General features: G+C 38.2%; 1 protein-coding gene across 16 annotated transcripts in view; it reads left to right on the plus strand.

Moving 5' to 3' along the window:
- Positions 1 to 19,871, plus strand: part of HERC1 (HECT and RLD domain containing E3 ubiquitin protein ligase family member 1) — a 203,903-nt gene that overhangs the window by 117,513 nt on the left and 66,519 nt on the right. For 10 of the 16 annotated variants that reach the window (XM_070500325.1, XM_070500306.1, XM_070500355.1 and 7 more), the window contains 8 exons: positions 1,153 to 1,308; positions 2,934 to 3,040; positions 3,582 to 3,692; positions 6,464 to 6,640; positions 11,105 to 11,344; positions 11,717 to 11,800; positions 13,560 to 14,080; positions 15,936 to 16,711. In XM_070500325.1, the coding sequence (XP_070356426.1) occupies positions 1,153 to 1,308; positions 2,934 to 3,040; positions 3,582 to 3,692; positions 6,464 to 6,640; positions 11,105 to 11,344; positions 11,717 to 11,800; positions 13,560 to 14,080; positions 15,936 to 16,711 (2,172 nt within the window). The remainder of the gene's footprint in view (positions 1 to 1,152; positions 1,309 to 2,933; positions 3,041 to 3,581; positions 3,693 to 6,463; positions 6,641 to 11,104; positions 11,345 to 11,716; positions 11,801 to 13,559; positions 14,081 to 15,935; positions 16,712 to 19,871) is intronic. The other 6 variants (XM_070500345.1, XM_070500372.1, XM_070500334.1 and 3 more) reach the window with 3 other exon arrangements.

Raw genomic sequence — 19,871 nt, forward strand, 5'->3', positions numbered from 1 at the left:
TGAATCCTGAAAGGAGTGCTATATACCTGTCTTCAGATTATGATTTTCCATATTTTAGTGCCCCTTAGGGATTGACATTCTGGGCAGCTGTCCCGCTAGCACACTTTTTCCCCCCGGCTCTGAGTGGGACTTTAAATGGCTAAAGAGGTGTGAAAGGTGTTGGATGATAAGAGAACCTGGCATGTTACAGAAAGAGCAGGTGGTTCTCTGGTTTCAAATCCACAGGATGGAGGGAAACTATGAGAGGCGTGACAAGAGAGAGGCTAGTGGCTGATACATTGGTGGAAAAACTGGGAAGATTGGTTAGGGCAAGTTTATGTGAAAGATCTTGTACAAAGAGTTTGAGCTCAGACAAACCAGACTCAGGCCAGAAATTTGCTTCTTTGTAGAATCTGAAAACACGAAGTCCTTTTTTAGAGATGTGATTCTTAGTTTGATTGGCATGGAGGGGATCATGGACTTTTTGAAAATGTGATCGAAGTTTTGAACTCTCTTACTAGTCAAATATGCACATATACATAATTTTTCATACTATTTTAGGGAGTTTACAGGCCATCTCCTTCAAATTCTATCCAGTAGAACTCTAGACTTGAGTAGAGAACTGTTGTTTTTTAGAATAGCGGTAAAAAAATGCATAAAACCAAGTACATATACTTTATTCTAGCAAGCTCAGTATTATTGTACACAGATGTAGAGGTTGTTTTAAGTTTGGCTTTATTTTCTGACCTTTCCCCGTTCTGTTCTTTAAGTTTTAAAAATTCAGCAGCAGGGGCTAGCTCCGTGGCCGAGTGGTTAAGTTCGCGCGCTCCGCTCCGGTGGCCCAGGGTTCGGATCCTTGGCGTGGACATGGCACTGCTTGTCAGGCCACGTTGAGGCGGCGTCCCACATGCCACAGCTAGAAGGACCTGCAACTAAGATATACAACTATGTACGGGGGGGTGTGGGAAGATAAAGCAGAAAAGAAAAAAAAAAAAGATTGGCAACAGTTGTTAGCTCAGGTGGCAATCTTTAAAAAAAAAATTCAGCAGCAAACTGACAACCTATATTTTAAATTAGATTTGTGCTTACTGTAATCTAAATAGGAGTTGTTTGATATAAGACTGTTTCCTGTTGGCTTTTGGTTGTAATGTACACTTTCTCTTTGCTCCTCAGCTGCTCTTAGGAAACAACACGCAGCCGAACTGCACCTGGGGGATTTTTTGGTTTTTCTTCGCAGAGTTGTATCTTCAAAAGCAATTCAATCAAAAATGGCTTCCCCAAAGTGGACAGAGGTGCTTCTAAATATAGCATCTCAGAAGTGTTCTTCAGGTATTTGATCTTTGCCTCGTTTTAGAGTATTTTTATACATCACATGTGTTTTATTCAGATAATGCCAGACTTTAGCAATATTGGATACTCGACTTTGATTTCAAATCTTTTCTTGTTTTCTGAGTACTTATTTGATTAAAGGAAAACTCTAATTTCAGGAGTAAAAATTGGTAGGAATGAATAGAAAGTAGCACTGAAGACGATCCTGGATTTAATCTAGAGAACTTGCCCCTGTTTGTTTAGATTACAATAATAATAAAAGTAAGCAGAGAACATCCTGTTTAATACGATAGTTTGGCACAGATTTTGACATCACTTCTTAGATTATGAAAATGCGGATCTGAATTTGTCCACTCTCTCTTATCATGATATGATTTCTATTGTCTTGATTGTAACTTCTGATTGTGTACTGTCTATGAGAGTTGTATATAACAAGCCTTATTCCTGGTTCTAAGCCTAGAAGTCTAGTCTGCTTGTATAGATTACTGTCAGTCCTTTCCTGGTCTGTTTTTTTTTTTAATTGAGGTAAAATACACATAAAATAAAATTTACCATTTTAACCATTTAAATGTACAATTAAGTGACTTTACATTCTCAGTGTTGTTCAGCTATCACTGCTCCCCGTTTCTATAACTTTTTCATCATCCCTAATCTTTTAAAAATATCCTAACATGTAGCATAGTCTTCCATGGTACGTTATTTTATGTATATACATTCCCATTATACTTCACTAGTTTTTCTTAACTAGTATAACTTAAAACAGCCTTTTTTCTCTTTTAATAAGATGAGGCTTATATAACATTAAGTTCTTAGAGCATAAAGAAAAATCAGATATTCATTTATTTTAACTGGTTTTATTGTAGTAATGGATAGAGAAAAGAGGATGAATATGCTGTCTCTACCTTTGCTTACTTTAGAAAAGTACAAACTGCTTACTCCCCGTTAACCCTAACAATCTCTGTGAGGTAGTCAGGGCATGGACGGAGAAGAGGCAATGAAAGGGTATGATAAGCCTGAGCTTTAGAAATTAACAGACCTGTTTAAATTCTGCTAGACTCTGCCATTGCTGAGCTGTGTGGCTTTGGTCAGGTAACTTAACTTCTCTGAGCCTCAGTTTTCTCACCAGTAAAATGGGGCTGTAATGTATGGTTTGTGAGGATCAATGGAGTTAATGTGTATGAAATGCATAGCACAGTACCTGGCACAGGTAGTTATTATAGTGCTATTCTGTTTATATATACATAAAAACTGAGACATAAACATGAATATTCATATACATTCATGGGTTTGGGATGAATCTAGAATTCTTATGATAATAGGGTAAAGTGAAGTCCATTCCACCCATAAATGCTTAGCAGCCTCAGGGAATTTATTTTTTAATTGAGGTTATGATAGTTTCCAACATTGTGAAATTTCAGTTTACATTATTATTTGTCAGTCATCTTATAGGTGCGCCCCTTCACCCTTTGTGCCTACCCCACCACCTCCCTTCCCACTGGTAACTCCTAATCTTTTCTCTTTGTTCATGTGTTTGTTTATCTTTCAGGGACTTATTTTTAAGAAATTCATTTAAGCTTTGAATGTAAGTCACACCGATAATAAGAAAATGTCTTTCTCCCCCCCAGGTATTCCTCTAGTTGGCAACTTAAGAACGAGGCTGCTTGCACTTCATGTCCTTGAGGCTGTGCTACCAGCTTGTGAATCTGGTGTAGAAGATGATCAAATGGCCCAGGTTTCTATTTTTAAAGTTATTAGAAGATGTTTTTCACAGCCGCAAGATGATTCACCCAAAATTTAAACTTAGAGTTTCTACGGTTGTAAATGTGTCATTTATTCAGAGGCAAAACTTCCACTTCTGAGATTGCTTTCTTTATTATTTCATCTCCAAGCAAGACGAAAGGGAAATTGTTATGCAGTGTGAGGAAGGAGTATGGGGATAGTGAATACTTGCAAGATCAGAAGGAAAGGAAAAGCTCTGAAATTTCTTACTAGGTTTGGGCCTCTAGAGAAAGAAGGGTGTGAGGTTGCATGGCCTAATTTGAGGTCCATATAGTGAGGCAACATAAGGGCGATGGAACCCACTTTCCAGTCGTTAATGGTCTTTCTAAAAAGAAGATATTTAACTTACAACCACCGGAAGTAGCTGTAGGACATTGGTATATAATAAAATTTCACATGTGACTTGATATTACAGTTACATGATTTATCTTTTCTAAAAATATTTAAAATCACCCATTACAAATTTCCTCATTCTTTTTTCCCTCAATAAATAGGTTGTTGATCGCCTGTTTTCCCTTCTCTCGGATTGTATGTGGGAGACACCCATTGCTCAGGCCAAACATGCTATTCAGATAAAGGAAAAAGAACAAGAAATAAAATTACAGGTAATTGATTTTTCCAAAAACGTATTTTTAGACAGCACCAGTGAGTATCCTTTCACCTGTCTCTGGATCCCTTCTCCTCCGAAAGACCTTGTCCTATCAGTTTTCCCATCTCCTCTCTGTATTCTTTCTCCCTCTGCACTGGTTCCTTCCCCTCAGCTTATAAATGTCTCTCATTCCCACCTTCCTGAATCCCTTTTTTATCCGTGAAGCCTTCCCTACCTTCTCACTCGTTCTTCATCGCTAAGCTTCTTGGAAGAGTAAATCTTATACATGTTTCAGCTACTTCCTTACTACTTCTTATCTCTTCAGCGCAATCATTTATCTTCCATAAAAGCCCTGAAATTAAATGACACAGGTAAGTGTTAATTGCTAAATATAGTGTACACTTTTTGTCCACATCTTACTTGACCTCTGGAAACTTTAGACTTCTATTGTTTTCAAAACACTACCTTCTCCTAGGTCTCCATATATACTCTGCCAATTCTTGATTTCCTCTGGAGGTATCTCTTCTTTGCTGCCACTCTCTTCTTGCCTTTATCCCAAACTCTCGTGTTCCTCAGAGTTCTGTCCTTAGATTTTCCAGCAGTCTCAGTCACACTCATGACTGTTTTCACCTACATGCAGTGCCTTCCAAACTTAAATGCTAGCCTGGGTGTCTCCCCCTCAAACCTTGCCTCTTTTCTTGCTGTCCCATTGTTTACAGATGGCAGCACCACTCACCTAGCTTTCCAAACCTGAATTCCTGGGAATTCTAGGCTCTCCTGATATCCCCATCCATTTAGTCACTAGGCCTCATTGATTTTACCTCCTACATGGCTCTTGAATCCATCCATTTAGCTACCTTAATCTTTCTCTTGGTTTTTGTGATTCTGTACTTCCCTGGTTTTCCTTCTGTCTCAGTATAATGACCTTTTCTTCTCATTTCCTTTTATTGTTCTTCTTTGTCTGTTTAAGTGTTGGAGCATCTCAAGGCTTGGTCCCAAACAGACCCCTTCTTTTCCTCAACCATCACCCCTATTCCCTTTCCTGTACTCAGCAAAACCTTATTGAGACCCATATGCCATTGATCCCCAAATTTTAATTCCAATTCTGACATTTTCCTGAATTCCAGACTTATATACTTGTCTTTGGCTTGCCTGATCATTTGAATGATAGTCTAATAGGCATCTCATACTTAGTAGAAGTTCTAAATTCTGTCACATCCTGTTCCTTTCCCAGGCTGTCCCATCTTCCTAGTTAGTGACTCAACCAAAAAACCTGGGAGTCATCCTTGATTCCCCTTCCTATCACAACCCATCCCCCATTTTCTCCATCCATACAATCTCCAAGTTGGATTGACTCCTCTGTAAAACATAAGTTGAGTTTGCCCACCTTATCATTTCCCTGCCATCACCCTTTTCCAAGCCACTATCATCTCTGGCCTGGACTCTGCATTAGCTTCCTAACTAGTCTTTCTGCTTCCACTGTTAACTTCCTATAGTCCATTCTCTACACAAGATCCAGAGCGATCTTTTAAAATTAGAAATCAGAGCTAAATATGTTGATAAACCCTCCAGTGGTTTCTTATCATTCTTGGGATAAAATCTGGAACTCTTGTTCTCTCCCCTTTGCTCAGTACACTCTAAACAGCTTGCCTTCTTCCTTTTTGGAGAATATACTAATCTTGTTCCTTCCTTCGAGCTTTTCACTGGCTATTCTCTCTACTTAGAATACTTCCCTCAGACGTATTTCTCAGAAGTCAACTTATTTTTATTCAGGTCTCAACTGAATTATCGCTTCTTCAGAGAGTCCTTTCTTGATCCTCAATGTAGAGTTAGTAGCCATACACTTTTTGTTACGTCCCCTTTTTTAATTTCAACATAGCATTTATTATCTGATATTTTCTTGTTTATTTATTTTATGTCTCTATCTTCCAAAATATAAGTTCTATGAGAGCAGAGACCTTATCATCTAACATATTGGTGAATATATGGGACTTGGTATGGGGCCTGCCACATAGCAGATGCTTAATAAATATTCATTGAATGAATGAGTGAATTCAAGTACTCAGTATTTCTCACCTGAACTCTTGCAGTAATCTCCTGAGTGGTCTCTTTGCCTTCATCCTATATACTCTTGGTAACACAATGTTTGTAAAACACAGATCTGATCAGAGATCCTCTATATAAATCATTCTGTGTAGGCACTCCCTATTGTGTATAGGGTAAAATTCAATCATAAAATGGGACTCAAGGCCATCTGTGAGTTTCTTCCTTCTTTTCTGTCTAGGCTCCTTTCTGCCACTCTCGTCCTCCAGACATTCCCCACTACTTGCAATTACTTTAAAATCACTGAACTCTCTTGCACCTTCATGCCTTGGCACATACTGCCCTAAATGCCTTTCTCTTCTTTGACCACCTGCTTAATGCCTTCTCGTTGTTCAGGACTGAGCTCAGGAGTCATCCTTTTCTGATTGCTTACCTTATCTTTCCCACACATGGTTAGACACTCACACTTTTATGTTTCTGCTTTACCTGTCGTATAATTTCTGTTATTCTCTCACTATGATATTGGTGTTATTTATTTGTCTCTCTGTCCCCTAATTTGACTATAAGCTCTTTATGGGCAGGGAGGACACTGTGTTTATCATTGTGTTCCCATTGCCTGCACAGTAACTGGTACATAGTAGATACTTAGTAAATATTTGGGGGATCAAACTAAGGAATCTTAGAATATATATTAACTGAGATCTCGGTTACTCCAAAATGCTGACCCAGCTTCCTTTCTGTTAGAAGCAAGGAGAGTTGGAGGAAGAAGATGAGAATCTTCCGATACAAGAAGTATCCTTTGACCCAGAGAAAGCTCAGTGTTGCCTCGTGGAAAATGGACAGATTTTAACGCATGGCAGTGGAGGAAAAGGATATGGATTGGCATCAACTGGAGTAACTTCTGGGTGCTATCAGTGGAAGGTGCGTAGAATTCCAAGTAGTTTTTAGCATGTGTCTTTTAGTCCTTTTTCCCCAAGTTCTTATAAAAAAATGTATAGACTTTTAAAAAAAATCATTGTATGTAAATTTCTATCGATATGTTAACATAAAGGGAAACTAAATGAAAGATAATGCAGGAACTCCATATTATTTTTGTTAATTCTTCTGTAATTCTAAAATTATGTCAAAAATTTTTTAAATGAGCATTAAAAAATCAAGATCATCCTTCCCATGAGGTGTCACACAGTGCTCCCAGCAATGAAAATGCAGTAATGTGTGTGATGTTTCTGCCTAGGAATGCCCATTAGAGACTCAGTGCCCAAGATTTTTATTGGGTGGTGGTCACATAGGTACTCTCTGCCTGGCATACAGTAAAATTTTAGATTTCCAGAAGCAAAGCAGGTGATTAGCATAAACCATATTATTGTACAGTCTAGGCACAGTGAGCCACTCTTATCAGTTAGGGAAAGTTTTTATCAGTGTAAGGAACTGTTTACCTGTCTAGTTCCCAGATGCCAGCCAAGGACCAACATTGCAAGCAGGCCTTCCTAAGGGTAGCAGTCTCTGCTATTTTAACTCCTTTTTTGCGCAGCCCATCCCCTTTGCTCTTCGCCACAGAGTCTTTACAGTAAAATTATTATCAGTAGGACCTCGTACAGCAGGGTGAGACCAATCTGTAGCATTGACTTCAGTTATGCCTTTAAGGCGTCCTATACTTAGCCAGTTAAAACAAATCTCATTAACCATAAAGGTCCATCTGAAAAAGCCGTGTGGCTTTGTCTTTAAGTTTTTGTATTAACTTTTTAAAACTGGCTTAGGCACCGGTGAAGCACAGCACAACTCTGGCCAGTCCAGGACTCAGGTAGTGTCATGTGAGGGTACACACACAAGAAATACAATCCCAGAGGGCATATGTGGTATTCTTGGGAAGAAAATGTTTATAATTGTTAGGACACTGCTAATCAGGATGTACAGTAGTCAGATAGAACAAGTTAACAGGGCCCCAATGTGGCCTCCCACCAGGGAGCCTCCCACCCTGAGTTCCCTGTACAGTCTGAATAATTTAGTTGAGTCCTTGGTTGCAGAGGGACTGCCTAAAAGTGAAATGGTTTTGCTTGTCTGTGACATCAGTTTATCTGCCTCGAGTGTGGATGCCAACTGGAGGTGTTCTGTGGAAAGTGCCGGACCTGGGGCCACCTACTTCTTATTGTCTATCAGGTGTGATAGGAGGCTCAGCAGTCAGTTTGAATTTAATAAGTGCTCATAATAGCCTTCAAGACAACATGGATTTTTTTTTTCTCCTAGAAGGAGGAACAGTTCTGAAAAACAAAGATTGTTAATGCCTCCCCACTCCTCCCCACTTCCCCATGGCCGGGGTTTTTGTTTTTTCTCCCTTGTTCTAAAATGAGTGTGTCTCATTTAGTAATTATAACTTCAGATTTTTCCAGTCTTTTTTAATTTTTATCTAGACCTTTTGTCCAGAAAGGTTAGGTGCAAGAGGGACAAAAGGATTTTCACACAAAAACATTTTTGTACAGCTTAACCAGAAAAGTTAGGCATTGGTCAGGACAAAATCTCAATTAAATTTTTTTTTCAAAATAGGTTAACAAAACCTTCTTTCTCTTTTATCGTAATCATCTATCCAGTGAGCAGCCTAGAAAAGATCAGTCTCTGTGGAGAGCTTCATTTAATAAACTGCCTTACTCTAAGTGATGAGACGTGTAGAGGCAAGCTTGTCAGTCTGTTGTTGCAAGCTGCAATCCAGAAAGCCGAACAAAATCAGTCAACAGCAGTGGGACATTCCCAAGAGGAGGCTGAGCGTCCAGTCTGTTAAGAGTGGACAGAGGAGTTATACTCCCTGTGGTGTGCCCTCCTCCAGCTTTTGGTAGGAATTACAAGTTAGGAATGTAATCAGTTTCTGTGTCAGAAATAGAGAGCCAGTCAGCAACTCAAATTTAGATGGTTCTATCTAAGAACAAGCCCTTTCCCAGTGGCATCTGCAAGAGACCTAGACAGTCCAACCCAAATCCATGATGTTTTTGTAGTCCATGGCCACATAGACGGAGTCCTAAATCTGCAAAGTCCCAGAGTTTGTGTTTTTTTCATTGGGCCTGTGCCTCGTTTTAGTCGAGCACAGCTCTTGCTGGGTTGAAACAGCCCATGGTAGATAGTTTCAGGATTTAGCTTAGACTCAGGTCCAGGCAATTAGAATCTCTAAGTTCAGGATTCTAAAAAACTAGCAACTTTTTTGGCAGCAGTAAAGCCTAGATGCTATATGACCAGACAGCTGTGTTTTAAGTCCAAGTGACAAGTAAGGCTTTCCTAAGCTCTTTTGCCTTGTCAATCTTAGAGTCCAAATTTACCCACTTGAAAATATGTGGTTCGGGTGGGGAAATCATCAGCCTCTAAGGGTCAGACATCTGGTTTTACAGGAACTCATTAGCAAGTAAAAACCGCTTTTTAAAACTCTAGAAGTATATCTGTGTATCTCTATTTAGAGATTGCCACTCTTTTTATTTTGTCTCCATTTTTCCAGAACTCTAGTAGGCAAAAATCATAGCAAAAAATTGTCAGTTATGGAGGCTTGTTTTATTTCCAATGCTCGGTTTAAATTCCAGTCTACCTATGGGTGGCAAAAAAGCAAGGAAGCTGTCTCCCACTGATGTGTTTCCTTTGTAGCTTTTACTGATCAGGATGATCTCTTAGCATTTATGAAGTTATAAGCATATAACATTTTACATCAATTTTTGTACATCCAGATGCAATGGCCACAAAACAAAGCTGTTTTTTATAACTTACTTTTCCCCCTCAGATCTCAAGTTTACGCAAACCCCTAGCAGTAAATTTAGCATTTACAGGGTTAATTGGTTGAGGCGGGGCACTGCAGCAGCAGAGGCAGCATCTAGGCTAAAGAAAATAGCTGGAGTGGTATTTTCTTTCATTCTCTCTCCTCTCCTTCTCCTCTAGTCTGTTTAGAGCTTTGTTCCAGCCCTGGGAACTGATTAACCATTTTTCCTCTCACTTGGAGGACAGAGCAACACACTTCTAATATTTTTGGTCTACCCAAAACCCTCTTTCAGGAATTTTTGAATTCTTTCCCTTCCCACCTGGAGGAGAGAGCAACTGCAAGCTAATTTATATTCTTTGGCCCATCCACAACCCATTTGTGGGAATGTCTTGCCCTTTCCTTCTTGTGAAGAGAAGACAGTTTTTACCCTGGCTACTCTTTTTTCCTCACTTTAGCTACCAAGGCCAGAAGCAGCCAGGGGATCCAGCGAGCCAGCTCTCCTGTGGTTGGAGCTTTATTTTTGAATTCCATGGGTAACTTTTACCTCTCAGAACAGATAGCAACTCACCTGCTGTTTCATAACACCTATAACTCCATAGCCACCAGGCACCAGAGTTTTGTCTTTCCCCACTTCTCTCTTTCCCCAAATAACACTGCAACTATATTTTAATGAGTCGGAGTTGTTCTGTTGAACCTCATTATTGTCACCACTATGTTGGGGGTCCCTAAAATCACTCCTATATTCAAAGGTTTGTTTGAAGGACTCATAGGACTCATCATATAGTTGTATTCATGACTAAGATTTATTATAACAATGCAGTAAGGATATGCAGCCAGATAGTAAGAGAAAAAGACACAGGCAGAGTCTGAAGGAATCCATGTGCAGGCTTCCTTATGTCTTCTCCCTCCCACTAGGGGTCACATGGAGCACACTCTTTTCTCAGCAACAAAATGCAGCAACATGTGTGTGATGTTTTAGGGAAGCCCATTAGAGACTTAGTGCCCAAGATTTTTATGGGGGGCTGGTCATGAAGGTACGCATTGCCTGGTATGTATCAAAATTCTAGGCTCCCCAGAAGGAAAGCAGATGTTCAGCGTAAACCACCTTGTTTGTTCAAACATTCTAGCTTTGGTGAACCACCTTTGTCACTTAGGGAAAGTTTTGTATCAGTGTAAGAAACTGTTCACCAGTCAAATTCCCAGATACTACTCAAGGGCCAGCATTACAAGCATGACTTTTTAAAGATAGCAGTCTCAGGCCTGCTATATTAACTCTTCTGCACAAAAGTATACACAAGAGAATAGTTAGAAAATTTGTATGTAAAGAATGGAAGCTTTCTATTAATAGTTTCCTGGACTAGACTCACTTCTTCAGCTTCTTAATTAAGATGTAAGCTAAAATGATTTTTTTAAGTAAGTACTCAGAGGTTATTCTAAATGTTCTACAAGGTAAAGATTAAATTTGTTGTAAAATCTTTACAAAATAATGAAATTATTTCATTTGTATGTCATTTTCACTAGGCTGCAAATAAACTTATCATGTTCCCACAAATGCATACATATTATTTATAAACATATTCTCAGGTATTGGTTTATGCAGTTAATAGTATAGAAACAGGTCTTTTGACTATTAGTGAACATTACCACTTTCATTTTAGTTTTACATTGTGAAGGAAAACAGAGGTAATGAAGGCACGTGTGTTGGAGTTTCTCGCTGGCCAGTACATGACTTTAACCACCGTACTACCTCGGATATGTGGCTCTATCGGGCCTACAGTGGTAACCTTTATCACAATGGAGAACAGACTCTGACGTTGTCCAGCTTTACTCAAGGAGACTTCATTACCTGCGTGTTAGACATGGAAGCCAGGACCATTTCCTTTGGGAAAAATGGAGAGGTACTGAAACTCATTCACAAGCACTGCATGTTTTTTTGTTTTTATTTACACTCAACTCGGTTATTCAAGTGCTAGTCATTCAGTTTATAAATTATCCACTCTTCTCTGCTTTTTCTCTAATACGTTTGGTTCTTACAGTATTTATCAGTGCCAAACAAGCAACAGAAAGATAGTAAGATTGTTGAAACAGATGAACAAATTTGCATCGTTTATTCTTTGTGGAATTTCCTTGGTTAGCAAGGTTAATTGAGATTTGGCTCTAGTAACTTTTGTTCTGTATCATGAGTTTTGAATTTTAATGTGATTGGATATTATCAGTTCTTAAAAATATGTTCATTTCCTTTTATTTTCATCACCTCTGCCATACTATAGGAACCTAAATTAGCTTTTGAAGATGTGGATGCAGCAGAGTTGTACCCGTGTGTAATGTTCTATAGTAGCAACCCGGGGGAGAAGGTAATAAAACCTCAAGCTTTTATACTTAAGTATAAAGGATATTTGTCATTTTTTATTAATATTTGTGAGCATCATACAAAGTTTATAAATGTAATAAGCTATTTCTGTCACTAAAAGTACCTGCTCAGGTAATTGACTCTTTTAGAAGGAGGTTAGATTACTTTTAGAAATTGTCTTGACTCTTTATGAAGGTGCTATTTGATATTCTGTCAATTTGAATATAGTCACTTTTCAAACATATGTATAATTATGAGAATTCTAGGAAATAGGGATAATCTGATTCGTTGGCCATTATGCATATGAGAGAAAAAACTAGAAATAACTTTAAATGTAATCAGATACCATTAGCTGAATAATAGAAGTTCCAGGTGTGATAAGGAAGCTGTCTTTCATTCATTCAGCTGAAGGGGTTCTTAGACCTTGTAGACGGTGTAAATTTGAACCTTAAACCTTCAGGAGGACAGGATTAAAGAGATACCTTCGCACTAAATTTTTTTTTTCTCCTCATCTAAAACCCAGGCAGAGACAGACTTCTTCGTGGTCTCCCTGTACAGATGGGTGGATTTGTTTTCTACCCCATCCTTTCACTTGAGGATGTAGTGCAGCCTAGGTCTGGTCTCCAGAATTGCTAGTTATTTTTTAGTAGAAAGTTTTCATGTTATCTCATATATAATATTTCTATAATGGAATTGCTGGACTTGGTAAATCCTAACCATGAAAGTTACCTTTTATTCTGTGTTTTTAAGTATATTTTAAAATTTTTCAAGGAAGTATATTTCAGGCTAGCTATTCACGAGAGAGGGGAACTGCTTCTTGAACAGGTGGTCAACGAAACTGAACTGGAGCTGAAGTAAAGAGGCAGCAGCTGCTGTCATCCCTTTCCCTGATGACACTCTTGCAGCCCAAAATAGGTTCTGCTTTGTTCTGGTTAGAATGATGGCCTATTGCTCCCCAAGATCTGTGGACCTTGAAGGAGTTCATTCAATCTTAGACTATGTGTTAATCAATTTATTCTGCCCAGAAGCCTCTTCTGATAAGTTTCAGGATCTCTGATAAAAACAATACTAATAATAGTTAACAGTTTTTGAACATTTACTGTGTGTCTGGTGCTGTGCTAATAAGCACTTTATATGCATTGTCTCATTTAATCTTTAAAATGACCGTAAGAAACAGATACTATTATATTAGTGCCATTTTTTCAGATGAATGAACTGAGGTTTAGTGAGATTAAATAGTTTCCCAAGATTATGCAAAGTTAAGATTTGAACCCAAGTCTTGCTCTTCTTTTAATCTCTGTGTCTTTTTTGAAATGTGTGTCCAGATTGGGAGTATCTCAATTATCTAGATTTATGATTTTATGCTTGTGTCCCTTGAGCAGTATAAGATGGTCCCAGGGCTCATTATTATTCTGGAGTCCTGAGGATGAGAGTGAATAGATTCTCAAGGCTTCTTTTTGGACTAAATTGAGTCAGTCACATATACTTTCGTCTATATCCATCTGTCAAGTGGCCACAGCAGGTCTGATACTCACAGGCCACAAGAAGTTTAAATGACAGGGCAGCTTATTTCAGAGGACCTACTGCTACTAACTTCAGTAGATCTGTAGTATTTGCTCGCTCCTTACTGGGGACCGGTGGTATAATACACATGTATTAGGACACCAGACACTAATTCAACATGAGATTACATGTGCTAGAATATAGTGACTAATAGTTTGAGAACTATTAAAAATAGTTTGTCACCCTCTTTTGTTTTATAGGTGAAAATTTGTGATATGCAGATGCGTGGCACACCACGAGACTTACTTCCAGGAGACCCCATTTGTAGTCCAGTAGCAGCAGTGCTGGCAGAGGCCACTATTCAGCTTATCCGTATCCTTCACCGAACAGACCGTTGGACTTACTGCATTAACAAAAAAATGATGGAAAGGCTGCACAAAATTAAGATATGTATTAAAGAGTCAGGTCAGAAGCTAAAGAAAAGCCGCTCGGTTCAAAGCCGAGAGGAAAATGAAATGAGAGAGGAGAAGGAGAGCAAAGAGGAAGAGAAAGGTAAACATAATAGACATGGCCTTGCTGACCTCTCAGAGCCGCAGCTGAGGACCCTTTGCATAGAGGTGTGGCCTGTGCTGGCAGTGATAGGAGGAGTTGATGCTGGTCTTAGAGTTGGAGGTCGGTGTGTTCACAAGCAAACTGGGCGCCATGCCACGCTGCTGGGAGTGGTCAAAGAGGGCAGCACGTCTGCCAAAGTCCAATGGGATGAAGCAGAAATTACCATCAGGTATGATCTGTTGAGTTACACTTTTAGCAAACGAGTATGTATTGGTGAAATGGGCCATTGCCTATGGACAGTGAGTAATTATGTATTTCACGTGAGCTGCCAGTTAACTTTTTAAAATAATGTTTTTCATACAGCTGGGTATGAGTACTGTGATTTCATAAAGGAATATTTCTCAAACCTGTGTTCCTTGGAATTCTAGTGGTTTGTAAAACATGAAGTTTTTTGGTTTGTTTTGTGAAGAAATGGTAAGCTCACTAGTTTAGGTTTAACTGGGTTCCTTCTTTGTATTTTTCATTTGGCTCCCTGCTTTTTGATCATTTCCATAACACACTGGAATAGAAAAACGCCAACCAGCAGATGTCAGTTACTTTCTTGTAGGAGGGCTTTGAATGTAGGACAGAAACATTTGAGTGACAAAAATTAGGTTTTGGATTATCTATGATTTTCAGTATTCTTGCTTTTTTTTTTTAAGGACATATTTCTGTCCCCTCAGTGTGCAACATTTTGGATAGACGTGAAGTTTACATTTATTTGACACAAGCTGTACTTAAAAGCATTTAGTTGTGTTTATAATTAGATAGGATTTGTGTGAAATAGAAACTTCATATTTTTAAAAGGAAATATGTCAAGTATCTCCCTCAATAAGAGGATTCACTTATCTAATGATTCCTCATAATTGTATCATTTGAAAATATGGATTTATTGATGATATTATTTAACTTTATTATATTGCCTAAAGTGATTACTTTATAGTGTTAATATGACATGGGGCAATATCTAAAACAGTGGTTCTTAAGTATTTTTTGGAGGCAGTTCTGTTTTAGAATCTAACTGTAGCTGTGGATCCTCTCAGCTGAAAAACACACCTACATAAGATTACCCACAATTTCAGGAGTTAATGGACTCTACCTCCCCCTACTCCACCAAATGAAGAAACCAGTGCAAATTTTACAGTGTTACATGAAATACCTATGTTTTCTTTTATTCTTTGCCTTGTTTCAGGAGGGATTTATGATGCCTTATTGAGATGCATACAATATGGCAAAATAAATATATTATAAATTAAAGCAAATAAGAAAAATGAGGCAAAGGGAAAAATAAGGTTAGGAAGGTTAAGCTAGAACCAAGATTTAGGTTAGTAAAACAAATGTATGCCACCAAACTTTGTATACTTGGTAAAGCTTTCTGTTGCATTTTGTATAATTATAACATTTTTAATAAGGAAGTTCTTGCCAAATATCAGGAAACATATGATCATAGTTTTAATTAAACTATGAATTAGAAGCATTAATTAGAGACTACTAGTTTTTCTAATGAAACCAGTTCTTCCCTGGAATGGATTATAAATGACCATTATTCACATAATAAACTAGATTTATTGTACGAACTTTGCAAATAGCTCACATCAGGGATTGGCAAACTACATTTTGTCCACCTCCTCTTATTGTAGTAGACAAAGTCATACAGCCACACCCATTCATTTATCAATGGCTGCTTTCACACTGGTGGCAGGGCTGAAAGGTTGCAACAGAGACCGTGTGGCCTGCAAGGTATAAAACATTTGGTATTCGGCTCTTTACAGAATTTTTGCTAATTCTTAGCTTACATTATATAATAATGAATATTCTTATTTGAAAGCGTATGCACATCTCATTGCTTTTGCATTTAACATCACATCTCACCATTTTCTCATAATAGACTCATTTTTCTGTTTGCAATGACTTCTCTAGTTTGTGTAAATTATTCTCTGTACTCTGTACATGATGCATCTTATTTTGTCTACATTATCTTCTGTACTTTCCTCCTGTCTATCCCTCACTTGGTTCTTCCTGTGTCATTCTGATCTTTATTAAAGCTTCCCAACTTTTTGGTCGCCTAGTGATACTCCGTTGTATAATCTGGAACCCTGTGAACCACTGCCTTTTGATGTGGCGCGATTCCGAGGCCTGACGGCTTCTGTGTTGCTGGACCTCACGTATCTGACTGGCATTCACGAGGACATGGGTAAACAGAGCACCAAGCGACATGAAAAGAAACACCGACATGAGTCTGAGGAGAAAGGGGATGTTGAGCAGAAAACCGAGAGTGAATCTGCTTTAGATATGCGAACAGGCTTAACATCTGATGATGTCAAAAGTCAGGGTACCACAAGCTCCAAGTCAGAAAACGAAATAGCTTCGTTTTCTGTAGATCCAACACTGCCAGGTGTGGAATCGCTACATCAAATAACAGAAGGAAAAAGAAAAAATCATGAACACTTGTCTAAAAACCATGACATAGCCCAGTCAGAAATGAGAGCAGTCCAACTGTCCTATCTCTACCTCGGTGCTATGAAATCACTTAGTGCTCTTCTTGGCTGTAGTAAATATGCTGAGCTCTTGCTGATACCAAAAGTTCTGGCTGAAAATGGCCACAACTCAGACTGTGCAAGCTCTCCAGTTGTTCATGAAGATGTGGAGATGCGTGCAGCCCTACAGTTCTTGATGCGACACATGGTGAAGCGAGCAGTCATGCGGTCACCCATAAAGAGAGCATTGGGATTAGCCGATCTGGAACGAGCTCAAGCCATGATTTATAAATTAGTGGTCCACGGGCTTTTGGAAGACCAGTTTGGGAGCAAAATTAAGCAAGGTATGTTCTCAGATTTTTTGACTTTTGTGCTGAAATTATTTATATAATTATTATTTATAATAATTTTAAAATTATTTATAATTTGAAATTATTTGTAATTGTCAGAAATTCTATATAGTCATGTGCTGCATAACAGTGTTTCAGTCAATGGCGGACTGCGTGTATGACGGTGGTCCCATAAGATTGGTACCACATAGCTTAGGTGTGTAATAGGCTATACCATCTGGCTTTGCGTAAATACACTCTCATGTTCACACAGTGAGAGAATCGCCTGACAACACATTTCTCAGAACATGTCTCCATCATTAAGAGACACGTGACTGTATTCTGTAAATGATTTATAAAAATGTCTTTTGGTCAAAGCAAGTTTCAGATTGTTTTTCCTTTGCAAGGCAAACAGTTTTTTATATATATATATTAATAATCATCTGTCTACCTGTAATTTTCTATTTTAAACCTATACAAGCATTAGAACTTAATAATTATTACTACATTTTGTAAACCAGAAATTTAACTCATGCTATGAAAGGTACTCAAGTATTTTTTTCTGTTCATTGTCTTGTTTTATTGCTCAAATATTGATTGATCTGATTGAAAATACATATTATTCTGATAACTTTTCAGAGACATTGTAAAGTACTACTTTCATAGACTCTATATTCTTTGTAAAAAACTTTGTTTTCTCTTTTATCCTCACCTTTGGGGATAATATGAGTTCTCAGATAAAAATGAGATTCATTAAGTAAATGTTTACTGAGTGCCTGCTACGTGCCAGGTACTCTTCTAGGTTCTGGGGAGTCAGCAGTGAACAAAGCAAAGTCCCTTGCCTTCATGGAGCCTCCGTTCTTTTTTTCTTCCTTCCCTTCCGCTTCCTCCTTCCTTTCCTTTTCCCTTACTCAACTCCGTCCTTTCTTAGTTTTGACGGTAAATAGGCAGAGAGAGGTACATGGTGCATATAAATAGGAGTGTTAAGATCATGATGATTATGAAGGCCATTTAGCAAACCTAATAGAGTTGGCTATCTTTGTAGCTACTGCTATCTTGATTATGTTTACTCATAGGCTCTCTTACAGATAAGAAAAAATTATGAATACTTTGTAAGCTCTTCAACATTGTAACTAACTTTTTTTTCTTTTAAATCTTAGGAGTTGTTTATTTTGTGAGACACTGTCCTTTTTAGAGCATGTAGTTTCTATGTTTTTGTTATTCTTGTATTTGCATGTCTTCATCTTTATGTTTAAAGATTAAAGATAAGCATTAAAATCAAAGTGCCAAGGAAACACAGTTTTAATGCTCAGGTATCTTTAGAGAACCTCTTGTCAAATCTTAAAAACAAATGTGAGACTTTTTTGTTTTCAAGAAAACTTTCTTCTCTAAAAAAATGAGGACTTGTTACATTATTGTCTGTAGCGTCTATAGTAACGAGTACAGTAGTGAATATAAGGATGTGTATGTCTAAGAACATTTTTTTCTGTAAATCTCTCATAGAAATTGATACTTATGAAATATATTTAGAAGCTTTCCAAGTTAAAAGTTGAAAGTTTTCCAGTCCACTGTCACTTTGTCACTTTTGAAAAAACAAATCCTTACTGCTTGCTTTTTTTTTTTTTTTTTTATTAATGTTATGATAGATTACAACCTTGTGAGATTTCAGTTGTACATTTTTGTTAGTCATGTTGTGGGTACACCACTTCCCCCATTGTGCCCTCCCTCCACCCCCACCTTGTCCCTGGTAACCACCGATCAGATCTCCTTGTCAATATACTAACTTCCACCTATGAGTGGAGTCATATAGAGTTCGTCTTTCTCTGACTGGCTTATTTCGCTTAACATAATACCCTCGAGGTCCATCCACGTTGCTGTGAATGGGCCAATTTTGTCTTTTTTATTGGCTGAGTAGTATTCCATTGTGTATATATACCACATCTTCTTTATCCAATCATCAGTTTCTGGGCATGTAGGTTGGTTCCACGTCTTGGCTATTGTAAATAATGCTGCGATGAACATAGGGGTGCAACGGACTCTTGAGATTTCTGATTTCAGGTTCTTAGGATAGATACCCAGTAATGGGATGGCTGGGTCATAGGGTATTTCTATTTTTAACTTTTTGAGAAATCTCCATACTGTTTTCCATAGTGGCTGTACCAGTTTGCGTTCCCACCAACAGTGTATGAGGGTTCCTTTTTCTCCACAACCTCTCCAACATTTGTCGCTCTTGGTTTTGGATGTTTTTGCCAATCCAACGGGTGTAAGGTGATATCTTAGTGTAGTTTTGATTTGCATTTCCCTGATGATTAGCGATGATGAACATCTTTTCATGTGTCTATTGGCCATATTCATATCTTCTTTTGAGAAATGTCTGTTCATGTCCTCTGCCCATTTTTTGATGGGGTTGTTTGTTTTTTTGTTGTTAAGCAGTGTGAGTTCTTTGTATATTATGGAGATTAACCCTTTGTCGGATAAGTGGCTTGTGAATATTTTTTCCCAATTAGTGAGCTGTTTTTTTGTTTCAATCCTGTTTTCCCTTGCCTTGAAGAAGCTCTTTAGTCTGATGAAGTCCCATTTTTTTATTCTTTCTATTGTTTCCCTCAACTGAGGAGTTACAGTGTCCGGAAAGATTCTTTTGAAACTGATGTCAAAGAGTGTACTGCCTATATTCTCTTCCAAAAGACTTATTGTCTCAGGCCTAATCTTTAGGTCTTTGATCCATTTTGAGTTTATTTTGGTGTGTGGTGAAAAAGAATGGTCAATTTTCAGTCTTTTGCATGTGGCTGTCCAGTTTTCCCAGCACCATTTGTTGAAGAGACTTTCTTTTCTCCATTGTAGGCCCTCTGCTCCTTTGTCGAAGATTAGCTGTCCATAGATGTGTGGTTTTATCTCTGGGCTTTCAATTCTGTTCCATTAATCTGTGGACCTGTTTTTGTACCAGTACCATGCTGTTTTGATCACTGTAGCTTTGTAGTATGTTTTGAAATCGGGGATTGTGATTCCGCCGGCTTTGTTTTTCTTGCTCAGGATTGCTTTAGCAATTCGCGGTCTTTTGTTGCCCCATATGAATTTTAGGATTGTTTGTTCAATTTCTGTGAAGAATGTTCTTGGGATTCTGATTGGGATAGCATTGAATCTGTAGATTGCTTTAGGTAGTATGGACATTTTAACT

This window comes from Equus asinus, chromosome 2 (assembly GCF_041296235.1).
Source record: "Equus asinus isolate D_3611 breed Donkey chromosome 2, EquAss-T2T_v2, whole genome shotgun sequence".
In the NCBI taxonomy this organism is placed as follows: domain Eukaryota; kingdom Metazoa; phylum Chordata; class Mammalia; order Perissodactyla; family Equidae; genus Equus; species Equus asinus.